Below are 23,023 nucleotides of genomic sequence, written 5' to 3' on the forward strand. Positions count from 1 at the left end.
AAGCAGATACCTGAGAACAAGAAAACTTTGTCTCTTTTCACAAAAAGTTTTAAGGCTGCTTGGACAGCTGCCTTGCCTGCCTTAAGTGATCTATTAAAAAATCTAAATTGCCTCTTATTGTTGCTTTAATATTTCACAGGCAGTGCCTCCCCAGGCCTCCTAACACAAATAGTGTATCTCAATGTGGCTTTGTCTGAAGAAGAGCTGTGCTACACATCCTGCTGGACTAATCACCAGTTCTGTGTCTGCTTACAATATCAGGGCAAGGGACTGGGTGGCCCAAGGTCAACCTTTTTGATTTTTCTTGCACCTGAGTGCTAAATGCATGCATGCAGCCATGAGAGACAGTGCAGCATCACCTCTGCTTCCAAATGTCTCTCCCCACAAATGTGAGGCTCCACTGCTTTTCAGCTGCCCAAACCTTTCACTTCTCCAGGGGGGAAGGGGGAAAATTCATTTGCCCTTCAGGATTCTGCATACTACTGGCCAGTCCCATTAGAGTAAACCAGCTCATGTCTGGTACAGCCCTCATTTTGGTGTCCTAACTGTGATCAGACATGGACAGACGAGACATGGTTACGTGGAAGTGCAATATCCCTCCTGCCCAGACTGAAGGTCAAGACGGGCTGTGTAGGTCACCAAGCACCATGAATGAGGCTTGTCTCCACTGGCAAATGGATGCTAGTGCTGAAATGCTTGCTCTGTCAACAGCAAGAGGTGGTAGATCTAAAAGGTTTATCACAGCCCATGCTCCACAGTGCAGGTCTGCAGGACACGTTTGTATCACTGAGGGGCTGAGAGCAAGCTATTGAGCTGGACTCTTTACAGGGCTTTTCAGCTGGGAAGGGCAGGGCTGCCAGCATAGCCATATGGCTGCTGAGATGACGGCTCAGCTCTGCCTGTACCTTACAGCCTGCACTGAGGTTTGTATGGGCAGAGCTGGTGGGTTTTGCCTGCCTCCTGCACTACAAGCACACAGAAAGGAGAGCAGATCAGATCGTGGCTGTAAGCCAGCACATCTCCCAGGTACCACCCAAGCACTCAGCAAAGGACCTGCCTTTCCCTGGTTACAACCAGAGAGGAACTTCAGCAGTGGTACACCACTTTCCTCTAAGTGTCCAAAACTCTTCAGCAGACCCACTTGGCCTACACTCCTGCACAGAAAATTAAAAACAGCCAGAGGAATAAAAGTGCCCTAGGACCGCTGTAAATCTTTACTTCATGGAAAATCTTATCTTGCACATGAATATGAGCTGTGAGTAAATTTAATGTATGGATTAAGTACTGTACTGTCTTCCTCATGGTGGGCTTTTCAGCCTAAAAAGAACAAAAGAATAATAATGAGTGTTGTGTTTGGGTAGGATTGCAAACAGCTGTAATTTAGAGCTGGACGTTCTCCATTGCAAATGTATCCAGCAAGCAAGTGCTTCTGGGTTAGTGGAACAGACTGCAAAAAAAATTAGCTTTTAACTTCAGCCTTAAGGTCAGAGTTCTGGAACCATGGGAGTCAATAATAAAATCTATTTAGCTCAGTGGGATTAAGCAAGTTTAAGACCTGGCTTAACCACACTGCTTACTGTTAAATAACAACAGAACACACTGGATATTTTAGTTACAGGCATTTTTCTTCACTTGAAAGCTATTCAGGCAGTGGATATAGGAGACAATTGAAAATATTCCAGCTCTATACCATTAAGGTATATGAGTTAAGCTCCTGCTCTTCTCTGTCCCAGAAAGTGAGTAATCTGTATAATTTGACCACTTTACTGAAGAGCACAATAAAATTAAAACCAAGCTGTGCTGAATAAACACCGAGGGCTTTTCATGAGAGAATGAAAAGCTAATGGGGCTAGTGCATCTTTGCTGACAAAACAGTCAGTGCATGTGCAGAGCAACCTGTCTTCTGGAAGCAGAAAAGCTGTTTCAGTCAAGCTTCTGGGTCACTAATCTTTGTGTTTGCACATAAATCTGCTGGGGGTTACTGTGTCATTCTGAAAACAAGACTGAATGTGATACACTACAGAAATCAATGGCTAGATTTAAAAACTCTCTCTTTTATGTTTGTTTATTTTTCTTTCCTCATCTTTTAGTTTAGCCAATACCTCTTTAACAGAACCTGAAAGCAGGAACTGCAAGAGGAACTTCTGGAGAGTGTTTTTTCAAAAAAGGGCAAAACTACTGAAAGCTTTATAGTAAGCTGCCATCTCCCTTGTTGCTGGGAAGTGCTGGTGTGTGGCTGGGAGCTCTGAGCTGCTGCTGGGACACAACTAATGAGCAGCAGCATCACAGGCATCCTTGCTCTAGCCAAGAAGAGACAGAAACTGCTGTCACAGTGGGGGATTTTGGCCCCCTGCCCTCCCATTTGCTCGCTGCAGTGAGGTCATGGGTGGCAGGGAGGCAAACCCCCAGGGTGCACCCCCAGCCTTCCCAGCTATCCCTCCAGAAGGGGTAGGAGGGTACCCTGGCAGCCAAATTTCTGTAGAGCCGGTTGGAAAAGCTGTAGTCCCTGAGCACGCTTTTAAGGCCAGACAGGGAAATATTTGATCATAAATCCTAAATCTGAGACATGATGGTTATTAATACTGAGGTCCTTTTGCTCTGTGGATGAAGGCAGCCTGCACCCAGCTACCTCACCACCTCTGAGGAGGTAGGGAACATCTATCCATCACCAGCACTTTTCTTTCCAGGGAGAGAGAAATCAAACTGCGGGATTTGGGGTTTGTTAATTACCTCCAGGGCCACTCCTGCAGGAATGTTCCACATGCAGCCCAGGGGAAGAATGCTGTGAAAAAAATCCCCATGTTTCCTTTGGTCACGGTATTGTCCCCACCAAGTGCAAAATCTGCTTTGCCTCGGCAGTGAGCTTGAACACCTCCAGGGAGAGGGGCATAATGCTGACTCCAACTCCACTTTCTTTTTGCATTCATTCCAGTTACAGCAAATACTTCTGAGCCCTATAACTGTGCCAGCAATTTCACCCACATCCCATACATTTTACTCTGAATTTTTTTTCCCCTTAAAGCGGGGCAAAAAATTCTAAACAAAACAGTGTTTGTAAACTTGGTGAGGGAAGGTCAATAATTTTGGCGGTCTTACTCTCCGAGCAGAGAGAAATGTTATTCATCCATGCACAACATATAATTCAGCCTAAGTGACAGGCTCTGCTCTGGAGAAATCCTGGCCTGAGCTGGCTTCCAGAGTCAATTACCACTTATTCCCAGGGAGGCGGGGGGCTGGGGGCCAGACGGAGCAGAGGGGGCTGCCAACAAGACATGGGGAAATTTACTCTGTGTCAGCCTGCATGACACAGTACCTCATTTGTGGAAAAATGTAAATCTGCTAGTTCTTTTTCACAGGCACTAAAATGTACAGTGTCTCCTCCCCCTTCCCTACCCCCTTTCCCAAAACTGGAAAAGAAATCAGGACCGTCTTAGAAAGCTACCTTATATTTCAATCAATCCTCTTTCATAAAAGTCATTTAAGGTAAATACCTGTGCAGACCTACAGCCCAACTATAACATTTACTATGGCCCAAATCCCGAATTCCTCACTCAGGCAAGTTTCCCATTGAAGTTAATGGATTTTTTTGCTTGAAAAAGAGCTGAGTAAAACCTGAACACTAAGGATTTGGTCCCCTGCTTATCTGCCTGGAGCACTGCTGCAGTTCCAGAAGAAGTGAAAAAATTAATTAAATTCCTCCAAAATACCAATCTCTTAAAACTTAAGGGGTAAAAAAGGGCATTGTTTTTGTGCATGAAACATACAGAGAATCTCATCAAAGGAAGAGTAATTCCCAGGGAAAGGATTTGGAAAAAGTCAAAAGAGAACATCTCGGAATAAATGAAGTACTTATTGCTGAGAAATGAGCTCAGATATATCTCAGCAAACTCTAAAGCTCAGAATTTACTGCATCATTCATGCCTTCTCCAGTAAGTTTCTTATCTCTCGTTTGGTATCACAACAAGGGATTCTGCATACTCTGTATGAAATACAACAAGACTGTGATTTTTGCAGTAATAAACTCTACACATGCATGACAAATCCAAGCATGCAAAATGTTTAACATCCCAGTTCACAGATACTTTGGGGACAAAATCCGATTATGAGTTATATGCCACAATAAATAGGGCTCAACGTTTCATAAAGCAATTTATAGTTCATAAAAATGACAAAATGTACCTGTCAGATAGAACGCGGAGAGCAGATCTCTGTGCTGCCTGCTGGAAGAAAGGGCAGAGATGTTTATTTTATATTCTGACTTGAAAATTACGAGCACAATCAACACTTTAAAAAATGCGTTACACACATTTTTGTCACATGTCCAAAATGTTAAAGTATGAGCAAAGTAGCAGAGAGTCTATAGTCAAATGGACATTCCAGCCTAGTAAATGTAAGAACACTTTGTTTAAAATGCCAAAACCCAGAAGATTGTCCAAGCACCGCATGGTATTTGAGGTCTGAACTGCTCTATTTAGACAATATTTTTCTGTAGGTCCCTGAAAACTCGCCAGGGCTCAGTTTTCTGCTTTCCCCTCTCCCCGCTTCCGCACTCCCACTCCTTCTCCTTTACCATTAGTCTCCTCCCATTCTTCCACAGAAACAAACATCACATATTTGGTTCCTCTGCGAAGAATTATAAATTTTGCCAAGCTTGCCAGAGCTGCTGCAGACTTTTCATGAACACTGCCATGTTAATCTGCTGGCAGCATTTACCTCCACAATACAGGATTGACCTTTTGCTGGTTTGCTCTTCAGTTCTTGCCTAGTACAACTCTTTGGATGGGGTGGGGAAACATGGTTCTTGTGTTAAGCACCAGGTCTGGGAATGGAAACTGTAGCCTCTCAAGTTTAATAGGACTACAAAGCATATCCCTGAGCTAGTCTGCCACTTTACTAATATTATAATATTATTTTTCCCCCTCCTTCAATCACTTCAAATGGTGATTCATGGCTTTGGCACAGTAATCAGCTGCTAAGCAAAGATCAAATCCATAATGTTTTGAAAATCAGCCTTAAAGACTCCATTCCACTTGGACATGCCCAGAGTGACCTATCCCCAGCTGCACCTGTCCAGGCTGTGCCTCACATGGCATAGAGCTAAGCAATACAGACAGTCAAGGGGAAGGGAAATTAAAGTTTATTTTCTCATTGCAGTTACCAGTAAACATGTTTTGAAACTGTTCTTCCTGTCTTAGCAGCCTGCTGGGGCCAGCATCCCTATTTCCAAACAAGTTAGATGACTTACAGGCATCCTGCTCAGCACCAGAGAGTATGGATGTAACCCTTCTGGCTTGGCAAAAATGCTGCTGACAAATTGCAAATAACAACTTGAGAAAACCTGACTTGTGGCTGCAGTTATATTGTATTTCACAGAAAGATGTGAAATGATTCCTTGAATAGATGCCTGAAGATCTGACAAGAGTGGAAAGAGTTTCCACTTGAATCTAGAAGCAGGATTTCTTCTCTTGGGACTTTCTGGAATAACTTGTGCCTGAGGGGTTTCTGGGGAGATGTAGTTTGATGTGTATCACCCACCAGACTGGCAGAAGACACAGTGGCATGGCTCACATGAGGATTTTTCCTCAGTGTTGACTTTCTGCAGTGGGCAGAGAACCTGTTGGAAGGGTTTGAAGGTCTCAGCAGTTCAGTGGGAGTTTTCTCATGGCATGAACATATTGTTTTTAGTGTTAGGAAAATAATATGGCAAGTCTAGTATTTTTCACTGTTTCCAGGAGGTCGTACTATTTCCATGCTCTTGTATACAAAACTATCCATGCCACTGGCTACAGGCTTTAAAGAGTGCAGCCACTCTCCAGTCCCATGGCGTGGCATCATTTTTCCTCTCTCCTCCGCAAGGGGTTTGTTAGGACAATGTCACACATTCTTGTAAGTTCAAATTCAGAGGATACCCAAACCTTGGGTTTTAGAATGACTTATGTCTTAAACTCTTTTTAAAGACCCAGGGCCCACAGGAGTTCCTCTGCTCCCATGCCTAATCACTCCCACTAGCAGGAGGCTACGACCAGTTCGAATTTCAAGCTGCCCAGCTTCGATGCTGAGGCCTGCACTATATTGCATCTTTGTCTGCAAAACTCAGGAGCTTCTCTCACTATCTGAGCCATTTTCCATGGCCAAGTTGTGTAGACAGCATTCAGGTCACCTTTTCTTTTCCTCTCCACGTCAGCCAGGGCCAGTCTTTCCATCTCACACAGCCACTATATGGCAGTGCTGTTCAAGACACGTCTCATGTTTCCCGCTCTCGGCTCAGACCACCCCAGGTGCTCATGTGGCTGTGCAATACAACAGGTTAGAAAACTGATTCAGTCAAAAAATAACAATTTTCCTTCTTTTTTTTTTTTTTTTTTTTTTTTCTCCTATATCATTTCTAAGCTGGATCCCTTTTCTGAGCTGCTTCCCCAGGGAGAGGGTGTCACATCACAGGGTGCAGTGTGGGAATATGGATGGCACTTGGGGAGGAGTGGAGACCTTTGCTGCTGACATTAGATCATGCCCACCAGCAAAGTCACTTCCACCTGACACTGCTTCCACTCCCTTCTGGAGCTGAAGAGCATTCCTGGGGAAGGTGCATGGTGGCTGTGGTAGCCAGAAGGCACTGAAGGAGACAGGCTGCTCTGCAGCTAGAGGCCTCTTGGATATTGAGAGACTGCAAGAAAGCAATCATGAACTCTGAGGATGCTAAAAGCTGGGAAGTAGGGTTCATGTCACTGATGTATTTCCCTAAAATCCCTAATTTTGAGAGGAAGAAGTGCTGGCTAATTTCTCTTCCAGGCTTGAGGAAAGCTGCCCTCAGGAGGGGGGAGGAGAAGTGCCTTGTCTTGACCCATTTGCTGTGGTGAGCCAGGAGACACTGTGTGGAACTGCAGCCTCAAGTGCCAGTCCTCAGGTTCCATCTCGATGCATTCAGTTGCTGAAAGCTTTGAAAAGGTGATCACTTCTGGATAAGAGAGTGGGTTCAGATGACAGGCAGGGACACAGAAAGAAACGTACAAGTGTGTTTCAGTGAGATCATTCTACTTTTTCAATTACTCTCTCATTTAAAGTCCTTTAATAAACATCCTTCTTCACTGAGGTGCAATGCAGATTGCATGGGGCACCTCAGTCTTCGTCTGGTGGTCACACATTCTCTAAATGAGACTATTGATTTCTTTCTTAGGCTGGAAATACAACTGTGTTGGACTGCATATTTGTGTGACCCCCTGAGTTGGTAATGGCCCCATTTCTAAATGATGGGGGAATAAGATCCAGTCACAAGTTTATTCTTCCTCCCTCAAGAAACAGATCTATTGCCTGCAATGAAAGGCAGTTAGCAACTATCCAGCAATTTTAATTCTAGTCTATATTGCTTCCCTCTCCTGGAGAAAGTGAGCTGTTGTAATTAAAGGTAGTTAGCAGTTCCCTAGCAAGTATAAATACTTGCAGCCACTAATTACAGTCTGCTCTCCTGTTCCCCTCCTTGCCACAGGACTGGGCTGCTCAATTTAGGGGAAAATATCTGCCCTCACTTCTTGCTAACAGTTTGTGATCTCATTCAAACTCATTCAGGAATCCCCATGGAGGGTTATGACCCATAGTTTGAGGAACTCACAGCTATAGAAACAGTTTTTTGTGATTTATTATGTTTCTAATATGCTGGTATTATCTATGTAACAATGTAAGCAAAGGGGTGGTACTTAGTATCATATAATGCCTGCATGACTATTTTTTTAATAGCTACATTTTGATTGTGCTATTTAATTTGCATTTTATTTTACATCGTTAACAACTTTACTGAGGCCAACTCATCATCGATCAAGAAATCTGAGAATATGTTCTACAGTCTTTATTATTCCTGGAAGTAGGTTACTATGCTGGTTATAGAAATTTGGGGTAAGAAATAATTTTGATATTGCTGACAGAATTTAAATATCTCCAAGACTTAGCACTAAAAAGTGCTTTATGGGAAGCTTAATATTCTCTTGATAAGTGGTAGAATGTGTTCACTAGCAAGGAACATAATCTTGAATTTTCAGTTCTGGGAATCAATGGGGTTACTAAATGGAGGAAGATTCTCCTCAATATGAACATGGATATTGGAGGCCATCTCACCACATAGTAACTTAAATGCTGAGTAGGAAGCAGGGAAGGGAAGAAACCAATCACTCAGGCGTCTCAGGTACTTGAGCTAGAAAAACCAGCCACAGTAAATGAGTATGAATTATGCTGTTTCACTACATCAAGAATTGCAAATTGCAGGACAGTGGCTGGTTAGACTTCTTTGATCTCCAGCTGAGTTGGTTCAGATACATTTAGGGCAGCGTTTCATTGATCTGTCGATAGTCTATTAATCATTCATGGAAGATTCTAGCTGCACCCCAAGACTACTGGGACAAAACAAGTTTTCAGCCAGCAGTAATCATGGTCGGGTTCTCAGCCTCCAGAGATTTCATCTCCTTTCTCCATCCTTTATCGCAATGAGCCAGAGCTTGGGAACATATTTAGGTTTCAGTGTGTGTTAAACGAGCTACCAAAATTAGCTTGAAGTGTGACAAGTTGCAATCTGTTGTTGAAGGGAAATCAGAGAGGAAATTAAATACTGTTATTGTAATTGGTACTGAGCAATGAGCTAGCTCATTGTAATTGGGACTGAGCAGTGAGCAGAACGGGTTGAATACAGCTATTGAGATGGAGATACAGGAGTGTTAAGAGTGTTCCCCAGAAATCCCTCTTTTTTAAATTTGTTGCAAAAGAATTGCTTCATAAACTGCTGGGCTCACAGGCATTTTTGGATAAGAAACAAATGAAAACTACTGAAGTATGTTCTGCTGGGCTTGGAAGACTGTCTTGGAGGCACTGCGGGCTGACTGTAGATGCATTTTCCTATACCGCACCCACAGCAACCTTTGGCAAATAAAAGCCAATAAATTGGCGGTTGGCAGATTCAGGCATTTTGCTTTCCATCTTGCCTGTCCTGTGGATTAAGAGTTGTTTTTGTGAGAGACCTCAGTTATAGCGATTGTATGGAGTTACACGAGCTACAGCAGAGACGTCCCTGAGATGGCACAGGTGTACACGTGGTGAGAGTTTGAACCATTTCTTTGGGGACATGCTGCCTGTGCATGAGCAAATTGCACAGCTTCCAGACCATCTTGTTTGTCTTCCCTGGGTGGTAGGTGCTGCCCTGGAGCTGTGCAGTGAACCATTTATGCTCTAAGTCAGCAGCTCTCATATTAGCAACCACCCAGAGTGCTGGATGTCGCCCTGTATTGGACTGCAGTTAATGAGCTGTAGACACACTTTTTCCAAGCCAGGGTTAAGGAAAGATGTCATTACTATATACTGCCATTTGGGAACCAAACCAGGAAAAACACTTTTATATCTGTCTTCTTTCACATTTCACTCTTCACATGTCTTCCATGCTGATTCTGTTTTCATTTCCAAATGTTTTGTTTGTTTTTAGCTTAAATGCAGTTTATTCTAAAGCCAGTGAAGCCAGGAAGAAATTTTTGTCAAGGGCACAACCTGATTGCATGGCACAGTTTGGGTGATGGGACTCAACAGAGTGGGGTTTTTTTCTGCTTCAAACCTGGGTGCTGTTGTGGGCCCAGAACAAAACTTCTGGATAATTATCTTATTGTGAACCACAAGCAGAGTTTTCCACCTTCCATACTAAGATGAGTTTATAAACACCTCATTGTGCTGGAAGTTAGACTTGTGCCTGTGAGACAGAGCTGCCCTGCAGCCTCCCAGCTCCTCTCCCTCCCTGCCCAGGTGTTTCCAGGCTGTGATCCAGCCAGCAGCCCTGCTCTGGACAGGCTCAGTTCATCCTGTGGGCATCTTTCACTCCAAGCCATGTTCTCCCAATGTGTTAAGCATCTTTCTCCCACGTCTTGAAACCCTCTCCAGTTTTCGGTGTTCTCCTTGAAGAGTGCAGAGCTGCTCATAAGGGCTGAAAACAGAGGTAATGGGAACCTCCTGCACCCACAGACTTGCTCTGCTTAAATGCCCAGGAGTATCTTGTGGCCACAGGAAGTTGCCTGAGGAGATCAGGTCAGGCAATTTATCATAAGTGATTCCTGACATGCCTTCTCTCACTGCATCATTCTGTACTCCCCACTGCTCCTAGGGGCTTTGCTTGAGGGTTGCTTTCCAGTGTGGATTTCTGAGGGATTTCAAATCACTTGTAAACTGCAGCTTGAGTGTTTCTCTGTAAATTTGCAATATAAATGTATGAATGTGATTTTCACTGTCTGGTTCATATTTATTTAAGACTTACAGACTGTAAGACTTAAAAGGGTCCTCCTTTCTTCCCATTTTGGAGTTGGTTATCATCAGAGCCACATCTTTTAAGAAACTGTAAAACTCCTTCATGATTTCATGATTTCTCTGAGGCCTTTCAACACCTCAGTATTAATTTTTCACCCTGGAGTTTTATTATTATATTCTTGGCATACATTGTTCTTTCTACTCTGCTTTGCCCATTAATCCTTATTAATCTTCAGGGGCAACACAGTCTAGTGACTTGGACATGGCACCTGGGAGTGAAAGACCCAAGTGCTAATCCTGACTTTGCAGCTGACTTGCCGTGTCGCTTCAAACAAGCCACATCTCAGTCACAGTCTCCCTGTCAGTTCTAGGGAGATAATAATTCTTGCTTAGCTCTACCTAAATACCTCTCAGGGGCATTGTATTAAGTAGTTAATACTTGTAAAGTGATTTGGATCTCCAAATTGCTGTATAATCAGCATGGGTATTAACCATACAGAGAATTTTATAAATCTGTAAATGCTGAGTCTTCTGTCCTGCATCTGCTCAGATTTTTCCTGCAGTCTGGCCCCAAAAAACCAAGCAAGGTTTCAACACAGATGAGCTAACTTTAATCTTTTCCAGTGGAGATGAGCAGAAGACAAATCCTTGTTATTTTTCATTAATAAAATGGTTAATTTCCAATGCCAGTGTTAGGAAGGTCTCAGTCATTGCAAACAAAGCAGCATTCACCTTGGAAAACCCCTTCTGTCTCAACAGAAGTAGTCTCCTTATCCAGGAAAAAGTAACTTGGTTGAAATGCTGCTTGCACTTAGGCTACTGCAGACAAGAATTGTCAGTGTTGTGCCATGGACTTATGGGCTTTAAAAGATTTATTAGGAAGTCTGAAAGCTCAGAAATTAAAGTAGATTTTTTTTTGAGAAGTCCAAATATGTGAAAATAGGGCAAAGACTTAAATTCCCCAAATAGTGGTAACACTTCCCAGGAATATGCTATGTCAATCAACTGTGATGCATTTGCTACTACCCAAGTATTTGCTTGCATTGTGCAAGGAAATAAAAAAGAAGACAGGAGTAACATCCTAGGCTGATTGAAACCAGTGGTTAAACTCTCAATGACTTCAGAGGAGGCAGTTTCCATCCTAGGTGCAGGAGAAATTGTACCAATGGTTCCTCAGTCTCTTTTTCTTAAATGGTAGTTTTGATGGATTGGCTTCTGAATCTTTTTACTTATTTCTCATCATGTTCTAATACAGTTTCTACTCCCTTTATAATGTCTTTCTCCCCACAATTTATTTTCTTCATTAATTTTTTCCCCTTAATCCCTTTCCCCTTTTTGTGTTCACTTGATTTTCTGACATGCTCTCAGCTGGCTCTGTTGTCTCCCACCTCTGTGCACCACATCTCCTTCCCACAGCTCCTCATGCTGATGGTGATGCTGGCATCACCCATATAGTAGGAGTCCTAGTAAAATATCTGTATTGTATTTGAATATCTGTGTATAGGCCTTGCCCTGATAAGCCCCCCCTGTTTTTGATGGGCGGCAGCTGTAGCTAGTGAAGATAACTGTGATAAAAGGTGCTGGGCTTGGCCAGTCAGGGAGAACCTGGAAGGAGCCCTGACTAAGAAGCAGCAAGAAGCAGAAGCAGAAGAAGAGGCAGAAGAAGAAGAAGAAACAAAGAAGAAGAAGAAGAAACAAAGAAGAAGAAACAAAGAAGAAGTCTGTGCTGTGAAGAACTGCCCCTAAGAAATATTGCTGAGAAGGTACAGGACTTTAGAAATATGATTGTGACAGTATGGGACTTTAGAAATATGAAATACAACGAGATAACAACCACCCATGCCCAGGCTCAATGGCCAAAGGGACAGAAGTGAGCTTGACCTTCTGCCTTGCAGGGAGCAAGAGGCAGCTCCTGGGGAGGCTGTGAGTGTGTGCATGCCTGAGTGTGCGCACACGTGTGACAGAAATGCAGCCTTTAACAGCTGGGATGTCACAAACAGCACTGATTATGAGTGACTGCTGGTTGTTTAACCCTTCTCTTGCAGGCATGCTGGAATGCACTTGCCTGAAGGCAAACAGAGCTTGGTGGCCAGGCTTGAGCAGGACCAAGGCTCAGGCACAGTGCCTGGCTGCAGCAGGGGCTCTCTGCAGCAGGAGGAAAAGTGCACAGCCTGGAAGGCTTATGAGAGACAGGGACAAACAAAATCCAGCCTGGAAATGTTGGATCTAATCCTTCCTTATGCCTCAAGTTAGCCAACACTGCTGAATTGATTGCAGTAGGATTCGTTCCCGCGCCAGTCAAAACAGATGTTGATGCAGTAATTCTACTTCACAAGGGGAAATAGTTCTAAGAAAATATTTCAAGAAGATGGGGTTAAGAATGTTACGTCAGATACAGAAAGAAGTCTTGGAAAAAAGTGATATGAGTGGAAAAGGGCAGGCTTTGGAGATTTACCAAGCTAAAACTTAGCTTAGTCACAGCATCCACATGAAGAGACAAGGAAGATGCCCTTACACTTTAAATTTAATTTCTTGTCTATTTCAGAGTTTTGCTACTAAGAAGCATGCAGATCAAAGTGCCATCTTCAAATGTCCCCAGATTTTGTGCAGGTCCAAGATCTGAGCAGGTTTTTAACTTTTTTCACTGTCATTTATAGTGGTGGCATTCAAATTTAGAGCTTGATCCTGCTTGCCAGCCATAGAATCTGATTTTGTAAGATAGGCAGTGATGTGAGCCAAGTTGGCAGGACAAGACTGAGCTCTTATTTTGTTTCATCTGACAGTTTCAGCGAGGCAATCTCGGTCTTCTTGTCATGCCTTGTGGAAGTGCAAATTTAGATGTCACGGAGATTTTAAAATCAGAGCTGGCAAACCACAAAAAACCTTGGCTCAGCTGGCTTAAATCTTACTCTGGATTCTAGTTAAGTTGGATACCAAAAGAATTGCTTCTCTAATACACAGGAAATAATGGACTTACCCAAGTTAAGTAAGGCTGTTACACTGCCTATTCCTCCAGTCTGAAAACATACTCACATTATAGTGACAGGGGGCTGAACAGAGCACTTGGATTAAGTAAAAAAACCACCTGAGGTTCCAGCCATTCCTTTACCCAAAACTTAATTTTTTCCACTTTTGCTTATCTCTGATTTGTGTGGTTTTGGTTGCAGTCAGACTTGTGTGTAGCCAGACTTCATGAAATAAGTTTTCTGTGCTCAGTGGAATGAAAAAATTCTCATCCGAAAGATATTTCCCTCCAAGTTTGTCAAGGCTTTTTTTTTTTTTTTTTTTGAGAAATTCATTTGCAGAAATGATGCAGACTGTGTGCTTTTTCTCCAGACCTGAGTGTTCTCATCTCCTTTTTTCACTCATTTTCCTTTCTGATCAAGGATCAAATATTGCCTGATGAAAAGATGAATAAAAGGGAATACAACACTAAAATTACATAATGTGGTTAAAATATTTGGACATGGCATATGTGAAGACAATTAGCACTGTCTAAAATGGTTCTAACAATGAACAGGGCTATGCAGTGTTGTGTTGCAATTTGCCCAATAAAACTTTTCTCTCCAGATATTCCTGCCTTGGGGCTCTGCTCAGTTTCTCCTAAGAGGTCTACAGAAAGAAAGTTTTGCTCCTTTATCAATTTGTTTCACAATTCATTACAGATGGCTTCAAATTAGATGAAATATTACATTTCATATGCAGAAGTACTGTTTATAATGACTCTACTAAGAATCATTCCTTTGGGGAGAAGGTAGATATGTGACTGTTCATTTCAGGATGATTTTCTTCTTTTTGTTGATTGTCACTCCATATCCAGAAGTGAAAGGGAAAAGTCCCACACCAATTGCCCTTGAGCACATAGATGGACTTTTGTCCTGTTGCAGTGTTGTGACAGATTTGGCTTGTCCATAATGCCTGTGCTGCAGACAGTCCTGCCAGAAGGATGCATTTCCAGCAAGGCACTTGGTAACCCTCAGCGCGTACATGATGGGAACCAAATGTAGGCAGGTGTGTTCCCATGGGAGCTACTAGGGTAACTCAAATGAGCATCAGTTTTTATGGCTTGCCCATGACCAGAGTGATGCTGAAGCATGGACAAGTCCCCCAGGGCCAGCAGCCCACCCCGACTGTTCCTGGGCTGCCATGGGGGAGGCAACCCCAAGATGCCCAGGATGGCACCAGGCTGGGTGGGCTTCCAGCACCCTATGGGGCTCCAGTGGCCAGCCAGATGAGGCTGACAAGCCTTTTGTTTTACTGTGCTAAAGCTGTGAACTTTCTGAGGCTGCTCTTCCCCTGAGGTCTCCTGTGAAATGACAAGGCTTTCTGTTGGTCTTGGCTTGCCTGCGGAGGGGCTGGTTTCACTTACACCGCTCACACCCGCAGGGCCAGTCTGCCCTGGTCCTCTCTTGAGGAAGGTGGCCACTTGCAGGCAAATGCTGCCTGATCTCCTCCTTCAGTGCAGGACACATGAGCAAAATGAAGGAACTTGAGAGGATTGATTGCTGCCTCCCTGTGCACCCTGCAAGGCGGGGGGCACCTTAAACCTCTGTGGTTACCTGCTGCCACAGGAGAGTAGTCATACTATATTTTCTTTGAAAAGAAAAATCTTGTGTCTTCCCTTTCGAGATCAGCCAGGGCTAGAGTGCAGAGCCATGTCCCTGGGAGTGTGTTCTGATCGCTTCTTCAACTTCTGTTTATACAATTTTAGAAAATTTTGGCAGGAATCAAGAGCACATACCAGGGTGTTGGCTTTTATGAATCTCGTGGGATGTGAAAGTCAAGCTGACTCGATGAACTTTGATTACATATTCCAGACAAGCACAATGACTCTATTTATTCAGACTTGGCAGCCAGAATGCAGATTGACTCTGTGGGTAATAAATTTTCACAGCCACAAAACTTCAGCGGCAACCAACCTGATCCTGTGCAAAAAAAACGCATATGAGGAAGCCGACTTGGGCTGCAAAAATATGTTAGATTATTATTCCATGTATGTGTACCAGTCAGCTAATTTATTTGGCTATTGATTGACACAAATTGCACAAATGATGCCAGGGATCTTTCTCCCTTTAAAGGAATTATTTTCTATTACAAAATGTTCATGTTTTTAAAGGACATGTGAGGGGGGGAAGAGAGAATTGTTCACATTACAATTGACAATCTCCTTTTAATATTTCACCCAAGACTGATTTAAGTTATCCAGTGACCTCTACAGAGAAGAGCAGGTTATTATAATGGGGACTGTTTCATGTGCTGTGCCACACTTCAAAGAGCCAAAAGGCAATAACCACTACAATTCAGTAGTCTGAACAATCTTAAGTACAATTTTGACATCTTCATGCTACAAAGCTTCAGATGCTTTCTGGGAGAGATGATGATGAAATTATTACTCTATGTGTTATAAATCAGAATGAATTGGCTCTTTAACTTGCAGATTTATGTTAACTACCTTGGTATCTGCTAATTGCATGCTCTTCAGATATTGATTGAGGATTAAAAAGTATATTTTCTTCAATCTATGTGGTGTAAAATATGCCAACAGGAAATTTTCTCTCTGCATATTAGATCCTATGATCACTGCCTGTAAAATTGAAACGATCAGTTTAAATGGATAAACTATGCTCATTAAAGAGGAAAAATACATTTATGTAATTAAAATTACGAGACTAATATGTGTGGATAATATAATTACTGTGGGTGCACACGTACTCAGCTTAAACCCAGCCTCTTTGGCTTCTCCTGTGTCTGTGAATCTCAATACCTTAATTGCTGGTGTTGAGGGAAGGGCTGGGAATGCTTTGCCCACTGCAGTCTCAAAGCTTTTAATCATGCCTCTGTCTTGCATTTGGCCTCCCTCATCCATGGCTCACATTCCTTGGTTTGGTCACAGCACTCCAAATGCCAGCCCTGGGAGCACAGAAGCACCTGTCCCCCTTTGCACCACTTCAGAAACTTCCCATTTGCTGCTTGACAACTTCAGACTTCAATGCAATATCTCCTCCAAAGTTTTCAAAGTTTTTCCCCTGAACTTCCCCATTTAGAAATCAGCAAAATTAAAAACTTCCTAGCTTATGTACAGCTCACCTTCAGCTCTTTGAGAAACTGTACTTCTTTAATGAGTCTGCTAAAAGGTTAATTTATTACATGAGGAATATCTGGGAATCTCTCATGTACTGTTCCTATCCATTAATCTCTGATTTTTTTTTTTCTTTCCTGTTTCTGAGCTCAGGAGATATGAGATTAAAGAGTCTCTGAGTTAGGAAGTAAAAGGAAACGAGTTCTGCTGACATTTAAACACAGGTCCATCTGAGCAGTTATTGCAAGAGAGAATCTGTGTTACTCTTTTTTGTGTCTATTTCCTGCAAGGTGGATAGAAAGGCTGCGTTTTGTTTTTTTAGCAGGTATATTTATTTAGGATTGTTCATTAAGCAAACCTGCAGGTCTCAGCTAAGGTTCTACAAAGCATTTCATACAGCAGGAGCCAGCCTGTGCCTCTGGGAGATTTTTGTCTGTAGAGCCAAGTTAGGAAAAAAATTGTGACTAGGAAAGGGGACCAAATAAATAAGTAATTTCCAAAGGCTGTTCATGCATGGGCCTGTGATGATTAGAAGTGAGTCATGGGATCTCAGCCCTGCTCTTTGCTGTGTGGGTGGTGAGCTCTGTCCTGCTCTGCAGAGCTTGCTGAAGCGTTGAGGTGACAGACCCAGCCTGTATCAGCTGCATCTTGGAGCCCTGGTGACTGAGCAGAGCCCTGGCACAGCACAGAACACAGAGAAGATGTCAATAATTACAAGTCATAGTGCTAAACCAGAGGTCCATGTGTGCCTGCCAGATCAGCAGGACTTCTCCACAATCCCTTCTCTGCCTAAACCTACTCATGTTCTTTATGCACAATAAACACTTTCACATGTCCTTTTCTGCTTGCTATGAAGCAAACCAGAATTTTTCTCTCTGGCTCTCCCAGCCTGTTTCACTCTGACGTGCATCACTCAGGATCCTGTGTCCCTGCCTGAAGGACACCTCTCCTGGCCAGCAGCTCCTGCCTCCCCTATCAGCCAGCCCCTGGCTGCAACACCATGGCCCCTTGGTCTGCTTTTGTTACTCTTCAGACATCCCTGCTATCCCTCACTTTACTTTGTCCTATGCTGTCTGTGAGCTGTATTTTAAACTATCTAGACAAGCAGGAAGAGTAATTAAATGTGAAGTGTTTCAGGATGAAATATGTTAAACAAAAAGAAATTGAATAAATATGTAAATAATAGAATCTATGTGCTGCATCTTAACACCAAGAAGCTCTGCTCAAAATAGATGAAACAATGGTTTAGTATAAATATTAAAAAAGTTTTGATTTACCTGTTGTGTGGAATATATTGTAAAATAGAGACATCTAATAAAAAGAGTTAAAGAAAATCATGTCTATCCTATGAACCTAGAATTATCTGTATAAGTTTCTGAATTTCAGAAGTCTAGATCCATCCAGCCTACCCATCTAGATACTCCAGTTACCCATGACTGAAATAATCATATTTGAAGCTCACATGGCTTTGCCCCAGCCAGCAACAGTACCATGCATCTGCTTGCTCACTCCCCCTGCCCCAGTGGGATGGGGAGGAGAGGCAGGGACAAAAAAATGTTTGTGAGTTGACACAAGAACAGTTTAACAATTGAAATAAAATTAAAAAAAAATAATATTGTAAGAATTATAATTGCAGTGAAAAGGGAGACAACAAAAAGGGAGAGAAATAAATTCCAAGAATTTATTTCCAAGAAAGAAGGATAAGTGATGCAAAATATGATTGCTCAGCATCCACTGACTGATGCCCAGCCCATTCCCAAGCATTGATCGGTGCCTCCCAGCAAACTCCCTCCAGTTTATGTACTGGAAATGATGTTCTGTGGAAAGGAAGTCCCTTTGGCCAGTTTGGGGCAGCTTTCCTGGCCATAGGCTCCCCCAGCTTTTGGTGCATCTGCTCACTGCTGGAGCAGGAGACACTGAAAAGTCCTTGACTTGAGGTAAGCTCAGCAACAACTGAGACATCAGGGACTTATCAATGCTGTTCTCACACTGAATCAAACCACAGCACTGTACCAGCTAGTAAGAAGAAGATTAATTCTATCCCAGCCAAAACCAGGACAGAAAACCACATTGTATCTGTGAGATGCAACCAGGAGCAGTACTGCCCTCATATACCCTGGTGAAGGCATGGGTTGTGCATTTTAGGGAAAGAAGGAAGGGAAGGGAGTCTTGGCCTCTCACTCCCAACCAAATCATCCATGCCAGGATACTGAGAGGAGCAGAGCATAGCACTGCCTGGCAACAAGGCACTCAGCTGGTCATGGGAAAGTCAAGCTCCAGCCCAGTTCAAATGAATCCTTAATGATTTAGACAAAACACAGCAATATTTTAAGGAAAAATTGGGAGACACTCCCTACAGCCAACAAAACCCAGCTCCCCTGACATATGGAGAATATTGGATGGTGTATCTGCTGCCAGGCAGGTAGTTTGGGGTGTTTGAAACACAGTTACTGTAATCACTGTGTTACAGAGTGAAACAAATGCACAGCCAAGGCTTTTTCTCAGTTTTCTTTAGCTTTCTTAGCAGGCATGGGCCACGCAGAGTCAGGACCAGAAATGCTCAGAGGAGAGGCCAGGGCTGGGGGGATGCTGGAGGCAGGTAAGAGATAAGCAGCCCAGCTGCTAATCCCCAGGGCCAGCTCATGGTTGCAAAGTTGGCCTGAACCCTTAATCCAGAATTCCTGTTTCTCCCCTCCTTGGCCACTCTTTAAAACAAAACAAATTCAAATCAGAAGGAAGCTGATACAAAAACCTTCTGGGTCGCATCAAGGTAATAAATCAAGAGCGCTGTTCCCCACCAATCCAGCAGTTAGCACACGCAGGCTGGCTCTGAGCAGTAACATCTGTTACTCCACTTACAGTACTGCCATGTATTTTGATAACCTTTCTGTATGTTTAGAAAAAGCATTAGCAAAATATTTGCAGTAGCTCAGTCTCGACATGAAACATGCTTCAAGTGACATGTTACTTGTCTGATTCTTACCTGGTCATTCTCCTCTTCATCACTGCTTAACTTGAGGTCATCTTCTAGCATTCTGGAAAGCAAGCAGAATAAATTGTAACCTATCAAAATGCTTTAGACTGGATATTTTCTCAGAGCCACCGTAAATATTTAATAATGTAAATAGAAAGAAAATATATTTTATCCCAGGAACTTTGTAGCTGTGACACTGTATCTTATCCAGTTGCTATCAACTAACTTTTTAATTAATTTCCTACTATTGCTGCTTAAAAGAAAATGTTTGTTTGAATAATAATGGATTTTGCAAAGATTCTTGTTATTACAATCACTGACAAACAATTTTATATTCTAAAAAGAATATTTTTGATGCTGACAGGTCAGTACTTTCCCTGAGAGAAAATTTTTGTCCATTTGGCTTTGAGCATACAAAACAGAAGTAGATGTTTACATTGGCAATACTGCAGCACAAAATAAGGTTCAGTGGTGTATCCCAAAGGCCACTTTTTCTTTATTGCATGCTTGTTGTAAAACTGACATTGACTGAAACAATTAAAATTAAAATATATTTTCTTAGTGCACAAGAGTATCCACAGGATTTCACTGTCATGTAAATATAGAAAATAATGCATCTTTTCTAATGAGGGTTTCATCCTGCCTTCCCATATACTTTCCCCAACTTGATTAAACTGGTTCACAAAGAAGAGGAATCTGGTTTTATCTCCATACATTTTTTTTTGCAATCTAAGATTAAGTAACCAGGAGTTAAAGATTTCCCCCAGTGCTTGAAAAGTCTTAGAGAATAGGACCTATTTTTAAAATGTGCCTCGGTAATAATAGTAATAATTCAGAAAGTTGCTAATTTTTCTTGCACTCTGGGAAAAAAAGAATCTGTAATTTCATCTCAGCTCCAGAAGAAAGCTTGGTGAGCAATTCAAACACATCCTGTGCCGTGGGTGGTCCCTGGAGTGTAAGTATTGCAAGAAGACATATGTAGTAATTTCAAACCACCTCCTTGTACTTGTGCCTAGATCTTCCAGGAGCGTGCCTGCAGAGCATGACTCCTCCATGGGCTGCACGGTGTGCCGTGGCTGAACAGAGCCCAGAGCCCAGCACACCCTCCTCAGCTCCTTGTGTGCGCGCAGCCCCAGCCTGCTGCTGCTGCCACAGCTGCCCCCCCTCTCCCCACGGCGCCTCTCGGGGAATGGAGGTGGGTGAGAACAGGGCTGGGGGCTGCAGCACAAATTCTTGCTAGTTCATCTCTTAAAGATTCTCCTCTTGCTTTTTCCCCCCACATTTCCTTCTACTTGTGCCAACGTTTCTCCTCTGTAAAATCAGCGTATCAAACTCAGCAAAATGTCTTGGCAGTGCAGACACCTTGAGCATACAGGACACTCATTGAGCTGGAGGGACTTGACAGTCTCCCATCAGGACTTGCCTATGTTTTATCTCAAAGTATGTCCATTGCCAGGAAGAAGCTCTCTCTGCCATCTCCCAAATCAGCAAACCTTTGATGGACATATCAATGCAGACACTGACCCAGCTAGCAAGTCCTGTTGAGAAGTGGGCAAAGAGGACAGGTATGATGACACAGGATACAGGTCCTAGGACACAAACCATGTCAGAGAGGCAAAACTTCCTGTAAACACCACAAGATCCATACTGGCCTTGGATCTCTTCACTTACAGGGATCCAAAAAATCTTATAATTGCTCATGCTTTTAATTGGATCTGCTAAGGCCATTCCTCAGAAAGCAGTGCATGAAAATAGAAAGCTCAGATCTGGGATTTGGCACCTATGTGATGAAATCTGCACTGATAGTGATTTAACCAGAAAGTGGTATGCTTGTGTGAAAAGGAGAACTCCCAGGGTGTCACTTCCTGCTCTTCCTTGAGTGCATGAATTTCTGCTAGTGATGTGGTAGTTAAGTACATTTACTTTAGGTTTAGCAGTTTAGTTCTTCTCCTAAATGGAAGCTGAAAAATCAAAAGCATATAATAAAACATTCTAGATACCTCTGTGTATTTATCAGTGTCCTGGATTTTTGTATTAACATATAAAAAAGTGTTTTTGTGAGCTTGTCATTACAAGCAGCTAGGATATTTAAAAGCCTTCAGGCTGTGTGGTGGTGTGAGACAAGGACTACAATCCAGTATCATCCACACAAAAGGAATAACAAACAGCAGCACTGATCCTTCAAACTCTCCTTGCTTGTACATCTTAGACCATCTTTATTTTCCCTGTCTGTTTTTCATTTCAGGAGTGCTGCTTTCCAAGAAAAACACTGCCTGCCTGGGGCTCACAGCCCCTTTTGGAACTATCATCAGACTACAAACATGCTCCTAGCACTGGGGTTAGGAAAAATAACCAGGTCATCATAAAATGCTTGCTTGCTTGCTTTTTGCCCCCTAAGAGAGGGATCTGGCTGATACAAGGCTGTATCACGTTGCCAGTACAGGTCTACCTTGTAAAGCAGGAGCTGTGCAGGTATAACCTCTGCGCCTGAAAGTCTTCACTGGCTCCCAGACAGCTTTCACTCTCAGGTGAGGCCCTCAGCCCTCATCCACAAAGCCACAGCCAGAGCAGGACACTGTCACCTGGCTTGGGCTGAGGAGGGGACGTTTATGTTACAGGGATTCCATTTTAATGGTATATCGATTTTAAGTATGGATGTTTTTGAGGAATGTTTCTCCTTAACAGCTCATTTCCATCCTGAAAACAATGGTGGTTGAAAGAAAAATTCCACAACTGGACCACTTGAAGACCCCGCTTGAAGAGAGTGAGAACAGAAGAGAAGTAAAACACTCTAAGCTCACAAGAGGTGTTACATTAAATTGTAATTTATCTCAAAAGCACTTTGACACAAATTCAGCACAGAATGAGCTTTGGTACACCCTGTGTTAGCAGAGCACTTCAGACCATGTTTAAAACAACCCTTGTTTGGGATGGCATTTCTTTACATAGTCTGGCAAACTTAGTATAAGGATGGAGGGACAAGTACAGACAAGCTCATGTGCAAACACAGCCTTTACACTTTTTTCTTTACACTTTACACTTTACACTTACACCAGTAAGTGACATCATGCATGGGCTTTCAGGTTTTTAAAATCAACCTGGCTTTGATGTATTTGGGCACTGGTAAAGAGGTAAGTAAATACAACCTTGTAAAGAAAAGCCAGAAACATGAAGTGGTACTCAAAGCAGCTCCGAAAAACACACAGCACCACTTAGGGCTTCTGCACTTGAAAAGGGCACATATGGCCAGGAAGTCACTTTGCAGAACCTAATTATACATTTTAGTGAAATCTCAGTGAGGTTGTGGAGGCAGTGAGGGGTGGGCTCAGGCAGGAGCGCTCACTGCTCTCTCATTAAGGCATTTGCTGCTTTCTCTACAAAGAATGTGACAGGTAGAGCCACAATGAAAGGAGAGGAGGATGGCTTTGGGATATTGGGAAATGCCTCCGCAAGCCAGCTGGTTTCATTCTCCAGGAACAAGGGGTCGCAGCCTGGGGTGATGGGCCATTCAGTTACAGGGGAAAAGGAGGGGCTCTGCAGGCTTACTTATGTGAAGAGGAAAATACAGAGTGGTCTGGAGGGCACTGATGTACAACATCTGCCAACATCAACGTGACTGTGTGCCCAAATCTCCTGCAGCTCTTTAGAAACCCTGTCCTGTTTTAATCTGAGGGTTACTCACTGCACTGGTTCAGAAGGACACTGGG

At 43.0% G+C, this 23,023-nt stretch overlaps 1 protein-coding gene across 2 annotated transcripts in view; it reads right to left on the reverse strand.

Moving 5' to 3' along the window:
- The window catches only part of AFF3 (ALF transcription elongation factor 3), a 325,784-nt gene that overhangs the window by 76,661 nt on the left and 226,100 nt on the right, over positions 1–23,023 (reverse strand). The window contains exons 8-9 of one of the 2 annotated variants that reach the window (XM_074535783.1): positions 19,326–19,377; positions 4,180–4,217 (exon numbers count right to left, since the gene is read on the reverse strand). In XM_074535783.1, the coding sequence (XP_074391884.1) occupies positions 4,180–4,217; positions 19,326–19,377 (90 nt within the window). Of the gene's footprint in view, positions 1–4,179; positions 4,221–19,325; positions 19,378–23,023 lie in introns of both variants that reach the window. The other variant, XM_074535782.1, reaches the window with a different exon arrangement.

The sequence above is a fragment of the Zonotrichia albicollis genome, chromosome 2, assembly GCF_047830755.1.
Source record: "Zonotrichia albicollis isolate bZonAlb1 chromosome 2, bZonAlb1.hap1, whole genome shotgun sequence".
NCBI classification, from domain to species: Eukaryota; Metazoa; Chordata; class Aves; order Passeriformes; family Passerellidae; genus Zonotrichia; species Zonotrichia albicollis.